Source organism: Contarinia nasturtii, unplaced genomic scaffold (assembly GCF_009176525.2).
Source record: "Contarinia nasturtii isolate CC-2019 unplaced genomic scaffold, AAFC_CNas_1.1 Cnas_scaffold_533, whole genome shotgun sequence".
Lineage (NCBI taxonomy): Eukaryota > Metazoa > Arthropoda > Insecta > Diptera > Cecidomyiidae > Contarinia > Contarinia nasturtii.
In genome coordinates this window covers 4691764-4702629 of record NW_022197885.1, presented here as the reverse complement: position 1 = coordinate 4702629, position 10866 = coordinate 4691764, and the positions used below count along the sequence as shown (strand labels likewise).

The following is a 10866-nucleotide window of genomic DNA, read 5'->3' as shown; positions in this document are numbered from 1 at the left end:
CAGAAAACAGAGCAAGAGAAAGTTTGAATACCTATCTCATAACATGTAATATGATAACCGTTGTTAATATTAAACATAATACACGTATTTGTGCCAAGCCATAGGCATAATTTCATTAACTGTGCTAAGTAGGTTTAGATTAATATAAATAAATACAGACCGTAGATATTAAGCATCTTCATATGAAAAATGAACACTATACTTAGATTGAATGTGTGCCGTTAAACTATTTATATTCTAGAAAACAAAATTGACCTAAAAAAAAGATTAAAATTGGCATCGGACAAATTTCGATTAGAAAGTGTCCTTCTCTTTGCAAATTATTTTTGCACATTGTCAAAAAGTGTGAGCCACAGCCACTGTCATCTATCCCTAGACCTATCCTTTTTTCCATTTCAAAATGAACATCATCATAAAATATGTGTGTACTTGATTTAGACATAAGGTTAATGAAATAGGACAGACATTATATTGAGATATTTTCAGCCAGATGAATCACCTCAGCCAGATATCGTCAGGAGCTGAAATTTAGTGAAAACAATAGGAGTGATTGTTATGGTTATAATTACACTTACATTGCTACAATCACTATAACAATCACTTTTATTGTTTTCACTCCATTTCAGCTCCTGACGCGATATCTGGCTGAGCTGATTCATCTGGCTGAAAATATCTCAATATAATGTCTGAAATAGGTCGATATTCTGATGTAATGCTAGCAACAAATTTGCTTTCTGTAAATATGGAGAGAGTTTTTATTGTTAATGTGCTGACAATGCAGAATTTCTTCGCAAATAAGACAGATTAATCAAATGAGTTATTGTAAACTCAATCGATTCCTTTGTGGTTTCATAAATAAATACTAAATTTCAATGGTGTTATTGAAATAGATGGCTATTTTCGACGAATTTCGAACAAATGGTCACCGTCACAATACACATGGTAAAATTGGTTCTTTACAGCTTTGTTGTATATTAGAGTACAGCTTTCATATCGAAAATAATCGATTTTTTTTTTTTTGAATTTTTAAATCAACATTTGACCTTTTCATTGCGACGCTTCTCAATACAAACATGTTTTCTATCCATCACATGCTCTAATTACTATTCATAGTACATTTTTAATTTTATAACATTTCTACGTGTACTTTACTTTTCGCTTATGAACCAACAATACAAAAAGGATTAAAACTTAAAAAAAGAACATTGAAATGTTGAGGTTATTTTGTTGTTTTCTCTTTAATTTTAATTCAAATTCAAATTGATTCTATATATTTTTCTCATTGAATGCATGAATATAATGAGTTTCTAGACGGTATCAATAAAATAGATCTAAAGCAATAACAATGATTAATTTTTCAATATCTAATGTAAATACTAAAGAGAATTTGTTTAATTTAATTTTTAAATTGGAAATTGTTAAAAAAAAAGAACAAATTAAAATTCTATGCCATGAGAAATGGCAAGTGAAAACTTTTTTTCACTGAAAAGCTAAATACTATTGTTGACTTAAACTTTTAATACAATATATTTCTTGCAATTAAGTTAATTTCAAATATTTGCTCCATACACAGCAAGTAGATAACATTAGCTAAAATTATTCAAACAATTTTCGATAAAAATGGTGAAGTCTGTAAACGACGAAAGAGACTGTACATTGAAGTATTGCTAATGAATAAAGTAAAATTGTTACCGCAAAATGGACTGTCGTGCGTTTAATATTGTTTTTGTTTTTCATACATGGAAAAGTAATAAAGACGCAATCGAAGCGAATATTTGAGGTAAGTAAAGTAATAATTGGTTATCATTTTATTTACAGTTTAGAGGACGATATTTTTATCATATTTGATTTTCCTATAGTCGATTGCCCTTCAAATCGTTCTACTACAGCGACAAAATCGATTGTAACACACAATTGATGGGTTCAATATACAAACTAAACAAATATGGATTGTGATTGGCTCCGCCTATTTCATTAAAATAAACTCCCGCACAATATAAGCAATTGATATTGTTGGTGATTCGATTCATTGGATGGAAGACAAAACAATGCGAAGCAAACGACGGTATTGGAAACACAACAAAATTGATAATATTTTCCCGAATGGATATTTTCTCACGAATTATTATACGTAGGTTGCTCCATAATTTTTTTTAAAATGGTACTTATAGTGTTGCCCGATGTAAACCATTGTCATATTCGTAAAGTTTGATGTTTTGGTATGTATTCGTGCCCTGAACCTTTTGTCGTACGAACGCTATTTGTATTGTTTACAGTGACTGGTAAACTGCGACTCAACAAAAAAATGAATTTTACACGTGAAGATTTTCGTAAAATGATTTACTACGATTTTCGAAGTAAATTATCTCAACAACAGTGTTTCGATCGACTTCATTTGGCCTTTGGCAATGAAGCACCAACCCTTCAGACAATTTATAACTGGTACCGAGAATTCCGTTGCGGTCGTAGTTCGCTCAAAGACGAGTTTCATACAGGTCGTCCAAAATCGGCTGTTGTGCCACAAAACATCGATGCTGTCAGAAAACTGATTATGGAAGATCGTCATGTGACCTACCGTGAGATTGAGGCATCTTTGGGCATTTCATCCCACAGCATACATACAATTTTGCATGAACATTTAGCCGTAAAAAAGATTTGCTCTCGTTGGATCCCACATAAATTGACCGATGAACAAAAAATGGCTCGTGTGAGTTGGTGTAAAGAAATGCTCAAGAAATTCAATCGTGGTGATTCAAAATCCGAGTATTTTATCGTCACTGGTGGCGAATCATGGATCTACGCGTATGAGCCCGAAACTAAACAGCAGTCGACTGTATGGGTCTTTCAAAGTGAAGATAACCCAACAAAAGTTGTTCGAGCTCGAAGTGTTGCGAAGCAAATGGTCGCCTGTTTTTTCGCGATAAGTGGTCATGTGGCAACCGTTCCACTAGAGGATCGTAAGACCGTCAATTCTGATTGGTATACCACCATTTGTTTGCCCGAAGTGTTTGGTGAAATAAGAAAAAACAACCACCGTCGCAAAATAATTCTTCATCACGATAATGCGAGCTCTCACACATCTTTTCAAACTACTCGATTTTTGACCGGTCAAAACATCGAACTGATGGGTCATCCACCGTACAGTCCTGACCTGGCACCCAATGACTTTTTTTTGTTCCCAAGCGTGAAGAAAAAACTACGTGGTCAACGATTTTCGACACCAGAAGAAGCAGTTGAAGCGTTCAAAACACACGTTTTGGAGATATCAGTTTCGGAGTGGCACGAATGCTATGACAAATGGTTTCATCGAATGCAAAAGTGTATCGATCATCTCGGGGAATATTTTGAAAAACAATAAAACCATTTTCGACAAAAAACAACTGTGTTATATATGTTTTTTAAAAAAATTATGGAGCAACCCTCGTAGCATGAGGTGTACCAAGACGTCGCTTTCTCTACAACCACTCCGAGCACTATGTATTTACTTGATACTTGTTGGTTAAAAAAAAAAAAAAAAAAAAACAATAAAATATTCATTGATAACATTGCCAATTTATCGATTCATTGACGACTAAGTTAAAATATGTCACATTCATTGTGGGATTGACTTTGATGAATTCAGTATGTTTCGCCTATGAATATAGAACTTTTCATTTCCATTTTGTTTTAATTGTTTCGATTCTCTCATTATATGGAGTCTATAAATAAAAAAAATTGCTATACCTTGAACTCATTAAATTCAAATGCTCGAAATGACTTTTCAGAAAAGTAGAGATGATAAAATACCCTGAAATTTGAGAAAGAAACAAAATACCATATCGATACTAGCACATTGCATGGATTTCCGAACGATTCTCAAAAAGAATTTCTGCATCGATATATATTTTACCTTGGGGAATTTTCGAGAAAAAAAAGATATTCGTTGTTAGTAAGTCAGAGAATCGCTGGAGAAAACAGAAATCACAATTCTCCAAAGCAACAGCCACACATATTGATTTGTGTGAGTACGATTTCAAGTGCACAATTGTGAGTTGGCATTGCATTGGTTTGCATATTTGAAACGCATTGATTGCTCGCATATATCGAAATACAGAATTTATAATGAACAAAAGTATGCCGGGATTTTAATTAAAAGCAACACAATAGGTTCAGTAAATAGGGATCAAGGGTAGAAATTCAAAACGAAATCGATTAAAATCGGTGTCCGCTAACTTGACCACAGGTATTCGCTTTTTTTCATGTTCGTTCAGTGGCTGAGAGTACTGGCTGGGTAAATCCATGTGTATATACATCTGTTAGTTTTCCATAGTTCACAAATGCAAATAATAACGCTTTCAGCAGACGTCTCTGTTATTATCCCTTCGCCAAAGTGATTGAAAATCATTTAAATGGAAAGAAATGGAGCGCATAGCTACGCATTTTCTCCCTCTTTCTTCGACCATTTTCAAAGTCAGCTTATGCGAGTTCACACGAATAGCTTTTGAGACAATTATTATAGAAACACGTAGACGTAGTTTACAAAAACATGTCATTTAAAATTGCAGTTTGCATTTATTTTTCATATCGGTCGCTCAAAATATTTTTTTATTCCTACATCGATTATTATTAAGATGGACAAAAAGCGGTGGAAAAAAATTCAAATTTTTCGCTGATGAAGGAGACACGAATTGAATGACATACATTCAAAATGTTGCGAAAGGTAGCAGATGTTAATGCAAAATTGGCAAAATTTCCTCAAAATCATGTATACATCATTTCATATTGAACATCTAATGACGATAGAATGTTCGATGTTATCGTCGAGAGAAGAGAAATATAATATTCGATAATATTACAACAAGATAAATACAAAATCGATGAAATCAACGTATTTTACAATACACAAAACGAAGCACTAAATTCATCTACACAACAGACAAACCACGTTGAAAATAACATTCAGCTTGTATGTTGTGTATCGATTATTCATGGGATAAAACCTGAGAACAACGCCAAGTTTTAAAAAAAACACACACATACGAGAGGGAGAATATTTACATAGCACAGAGCGATCGCAGCCACAAAAGCCGATGGGGATAACATATACAACGATAATTTGGTGCGGTGGAAAGTTATTGTTGCGATAGACGCTGATTTTGATTTTGATAGCGTGAGAAAATTGCCATCATTGGGCCACGTCCAATGGATAATATCCGAATAGTTTTCGAATTTAAACGATTGATGATCTATTAAATACGACAGTTCAAACAAAGTCAATCCATCGACAATTTTGAAATATTGTTATCAATTGTCGTTTGCCTCTTCAATCGAACGGCACGCAAAATTCAAATTAATTCTTGACTCTTCAGTTCAGTGGTTCTTTTTTCTACATTTTTACTAAAATTTCTCTAAAGTTTTCGGTACATCTTGTATGGGGGGAAAATATTTTATTAAAAAAATCACTCAGATCATCAAGACAAATCAAAACTTTTTCAAATTATTGTGATTATTTTTCTTAAATTTGGAAAATTTTTGGAATATTTTTTTATCAACTTGTGAATTTATGGCCACACATACGCCCGGCAAATTCTACGACGCCATCCATCATTGTTCGGTCAGGCTTAAATGAGAAAGAAGATCGGAATCTGTGAAATTTATTAAGTTCTTTAAGGAAAAAATAAGTAAAATCAAATCTAATATCAATCGTGAACAATTTTTAGGCACACCGCCCTATTTGAAACACTTAACAAATTGCATTAACTTAAAAAAAAATCAAGTAAATAAGTTAATACCAATCAACTCACGAAAAAGAAAACATTGATCGCTGGTAATTCCGACGAACATCATTTGCTCTTGTCAAGTGGAACTCACAAAACGGCAAGGTAACGTATGAAAATATTTGAATACCTATGTGAAAAGTTCAGGAATCAAATAAGATTAGAAAAAAAAAGAAAAGACACGGTGATGCGAAAAATGCCCAAATATTTAATTAAGCTTGAAAAAAGGTTTCTGTCAATACAAAGGGCGTATGCCGGAAAGTTGAGAAAGTAATTTTTTATTGATTGGCAATGGAATAAAAATTACTGAATGGCTGTGGAGCAATTCTTGTATGATTTCTAAGCTGCTTAGAAGAACCTTTTTTTTATTGTGCATCCAACTTGATTTATGTATATTTTATCACTCCATCGAATTTATAATTGATGTTTAACTTCGCGTTCCGTGAAAATGGCGTGGGGCTGCTCATGTCGGCGGAAGAGCCGATTTTTCACAAAAACCTTTTCGAGGAAAGTGCAAACAATGATTCTTCTTTTATTGTGTTTTTATTGGTTCCGGTATTCTTGTTGAAAAGTAATTTTCATTGAAAAAAAAAATTCCAATAGACAAAAACACATCACTTCGTTACTTCTCGATGAATACATTTCCTCTTGCTTTATATCGCACTCGGCGTTAAAATGGTGAAATAAATATTTAATTTTGAAAAGGTGAAAGCAGAAAATATTCGCTTATGCCAGCAAATGCACAAAAATGCGAACATGAGAATAAAAAGTAACAAAATGGATAGAACGAGAGAGTGAGATGGAAACGTTTTGATTTAGTCGTTGTGTGGAGCGTCTGATTTTATTTTTACGTTTCAACGTTGAAGGGGCACGTTTGATTTGCTTCAGTGGAGGGCTGTGTCCAAATGTTTACAAATATTTGATCAGCATTTTTTTACTCCGCATAGTACTTCGTTTTATATAATTTATTTTCAAGTTGTTTTTTTTTTCGTCTTTACATTCCATTTGAGAATCATTTTACGTGCAAACAACGGACACGATATTCGATAAAATAAAAAGAATGATCGAAGCAATAAAATCTAAAAACGAAAAGAGAACAATTCAATTTGATTGGAAGTGTTATCGAAAATGTGATGATATTGTAAGAGAGTCGGATATGTTGTTCATAGTATTTGAGGTTGAGTCAATTGTGGTATGGATTATAGTTTCATGTTTTCGTGCTTGTAAGATAAAAAAAAAGAACATTTGAAGCGTGGTTCATCGATTCGTTTCCGAAGGATTTATACATTGTTGATTGAGTGGTAAATGCGCTGTTTCGAGGTAGATCGAGTTCGTTGAGTATATGAAATAATGTTAATGAGATACCATTTGTGTTTATTGAATTGAAATGTCGTTTTCCGTAGTCGAAGGCTGTCTTTCGTGTTTTTTCGCTCACATTGTCGTTCGATTTAAGTATATTGCGCCACAAATCATGAATTGGAAATTGATCCAGAATTCTTCTTCTTTTTTTTATCCCAAACCAATAGATGCAAGTACAACAGAAACAATTCACCGGCCTCGTTGCCGATCTTATGCCTAACATTAAGCTTATGCGATTATTAGGCCATTTTCTTCATAAATTATCCAATGGACCGACTTTCCTGAATAAACTCTATTCGATGATGCATCTCATTCTGATGTTATTGCAATTTATTTGTATTGTCGTTAATTTGGCAATGAACACCAGCGAAGTTAATGAATTAACGGCAAACACTGTCACAGCACTACATTTTACACATACGATTACGAAATTCAGCTATTTGGCCATCAACAATAAGAATTTCTATCGTACGTTTAACATTTGGAATCAATCAAACTCCCATCCGTTGTTCGCTGAATCTGATGCCCGTTATCATAGCATTGCTTTGGCCAAAATGCGCAAGAATTTCTACATGATTACTGGATTAACTTTGGGAGTTGTAGTATGTAAGATCAACATTAAAAACATTTCACATCAATGTAGAGATGGCTCATTTAAATAATGTTTTTTTTTTACAATTGAACAGCTTGGTCAACGATCACCTTTTTTGGTGAAAGTGTTAAGGGTGTCTTCGATAAAGAGACAAACGAAACTTACTTTGTCGAAGTTCCACGTCTGCCGTTCAAATCATATTATCCATGGAATGCAATGAGCGGAATTCCTTACATCGGTACATTCGTTTTCCAGGTACAAATAACAATCGCCACCAAAACAAATGAAGAATTGAAACTAATATTGCATTACTTTTCATAGGTCTACTACTTACTTTTTTCTATGTTGGCCTGCAATCTTACCGATGTCCTTTTCTGCTCATGGTTATGCTTCGCCTGCGAACAACTATGCCATTTGAAGGTTAGATCAAGGAAAAACAATTGTTTTTTTCTCTGAAATCTGTATGTAATTTAATTCTCTTGTTTCGATTTTGTTAACTCAGGGCATCTTAAAACCATTGATGGAACTATCTGCATCATTGGACACATACCGACCAAATTCGGCCGCTCTTTTCCGTTCATTGTCTGCTAATTCCAATTCCGAATTAGTCAACAATGATGGTAAGGTTTTTAATTTCATTTCAAATCAATCGTAATCATTTACAATATTAACAAACAATTTATATTTATTCATTGGTCAATGCAGAACTTGACCGTGACGACGATAAATCCAACGTATTTGTACCAAAAGCTGAATGGGGCGGAACTTTTAAAGTTCCACCAAACTTGGCCAATCCGAATGGCTTGAGCAAAAAACAGGAGATCATGGTTCGCAGTGCAATCAAGTACTGGGTTGAACGTCATAAGCACGTTGTACGGTATGTATGCAACATTAATTTATTAACTGAGAAAAAATCAGCAAAATATGAATACTTTGTGTTTTAATACATTATACATAGTTTAGTTAGGGGGTAGGCACGTGGCATAGGATTAGACTTTTATTGTAAAGATTCGAGAAATTGCAATGAAATAGTAACGTCTGTGAATGGCGATACAGTGCATGGAATAGCAAAACTTGTTTCACTTCAAATCCATTTGACATTTCTTTTGACGTTTATCGATGGATTAGTGGAATAGCAGAATTAGCATTTTTGACGGAAACAGTGCATGGAATAGGAAAAATAGTTTCGATTTCACATTTGTGTTTTTGGATTAGTAGAATAGCTGGATTTGTAATTTATATAGTGGATTCGGAATTTATTCTTTGTGTCTCCCCCCCTAGTTGTCTGTTTTTCCATCCTCGTAATATGTGTCACTAAAAATACATATGTGTTTTTTGAAGCAAAAAAATCATATACAATACATTCCATATGTGGCACAATTCATTTTCCACAAAAAACTCACACTGAATAATGATAGAATTGGGAGAATGTTTCATTGTTTAGAATACGATTTAAATCGATCGATTGTATGAGAAAAGTTTTTATTGATTTTTTTCGATTTTCAATCGCCTACGGTCCAATATAGAACGAGAACTAAATTAAGTGAAAAGGAGTGTATTCAGTTCAATGAGAAGATTAAGTTGTGGCATTTTGTAGGTGCAATTTAGTCAAACTGTCAGTTGCTATGAAACATTGAAATGTATCTATAATTCAAATCAAGAATAAATCCAACAAATAACGCTGTACGTCTCGACCATGTACTTCAAAAGCACTTCATCGTATTTACCATCGCCACAATAAATACCGTGGATAGATGGATGGAACCACGTGTTAAACTTCCCACGAATTCAAAACCACGCTATGCTATTGATTTTGAACTACATTTTTAACTTGAAATATGATGAGTGGGGGTGTACTTTTCATATCAATATCCACACACCGAAGCATGTACACACTTTGATATTTTCTCTTTCACTCATTTTAATTTGGTCAATGTTTTCACGGTGGATCATTTCACAGACATTTAGAACTGTAAATTATTGACTATAACTCGTGTATAAAAATTGTGAATCGGTTTTGCGGCCGATACTCATTGTTCACTGTTCATTCAATTCAATAGCAGTGCAGTTATCATTTGTCTCATTGAATATTTAACATTGTCCTCAAAGTCAGTGTTTCCAATTTGAATTGCGTCTTTATATGCACGATTTAATTCTATTTTCTTTAGCTGGTTGGTGTTCTGCGTGCGCATGAGTGTTTCGTTTCGAATTTGAGCATTGTCGCCGATGATTATTTGCGGAAAACCCAATATTCCTTTGAAACATGTTATTCTTTAAAATTTGATTATAGTGATTCTTCAGGCTCCCCCTATCCAGCCTGGCAAATTTTTGCGATTGCCTTGAAACCTTTTTAGGGATTTAGTGACTAATTTGTGATAATTTGTGACACCAAAATTTCGGCCCATGGAATAGACCTTCGGCCAATTTTGGCCGTTTTTCTATTTAGGCCTATTGGCCAAAAAGTCTCTTAGTGAAATTTTGAATAAAAGCAAAAAATAAAAATATAATGATGCAGAATTTTAGTGATTAATTTGTGACTCACAAATATGACTTTAGATTTTCGATACGACATCTGGTGGACATATTATGAACAAAAAATTGAAAAATGCACAAAAATGATTTTAATCGAAAATTTGAAAAGGCTTTTCATGAAAATTGGCAAAATTATAAAAATTCTTCGACATAATTTTAGTGACCAATTTGTGACTCCCAAAAATGTCAACATTTGAATTTGTGACACACTCCTTGGGACAGAAATCTCAATTTTTCGATTTTCATACTAAAAGTCGAAAAAAAAGAAATTTTTCAAATCGAATACGTAGATCCAAATAAATGATGCCATCTTTTAGTGACCAATTTGTGACTCTCAAAAATGTCAACATTTGAATTTGTGACACAACGCGTGTGACAGAAATCTCAATTTTTCGATTTTCACACTAAAAGTCGAAAATAATGAAATTTTTCAAATCGAATACATAGATCCAAATAAATGGTGTCATCTTTTAGTGACAAATTTGTGACTCTCGAAAATGTCAACATTTGAATTTGTGACACAACGCGTGTGACAGAAATCTCAATTTTTCGATTTTCATACTAAGAATCGAAGTTGAATGAAATTTTTCAAATCGAATACGTAGATCCAAATAAATGATGCCATCT

At 33.4% G+C, this 10866-nt stretch overlaps 1 protein-coding gene across 2 annotated transcripts in view; it reads left to right on the top strand.

Annotated features, from left to right (window-relative positions):
• The first annotated feature begins 5295 nt into the window (after positions 1-5295).
• The window catches only part of LOC116339926 (odorant receptor coreceptor), a 19614-nt gene continuing 14043 nt past the window's right edge, over positions 5296-10866 (top strand). Inside the window, exons 1-7 of one of the 2 annotated variants that reach the window (XM_031766037.1) lie at positions 5382-5399; positions 5700-5861; positions 7283-7721; positions 7802-7962; positions 8029-8127; positions 8210-8327; positions 8413-8584. In XM_031766037.1, coding sequence (XP_031621897.1) covers positions 7283-7721; positions 7802-7962; positions 8029-8127; positions 8210-8327; positions 8413-8584 — 989 coding nt within the window. In that variant the 5' untranslated portion in view covers positions 5382-5399; positions 5700-5861. Of the gene's footprint in view, positions 5862-7282; positions 7722-7801; positions 7963-8028; positions 8128-8209; positions 8328-8412; positions 8585-10866 lie in introns of both variants that reach the window. The other variant, XM_031766036.1, reaches the window with a different exon arrangement.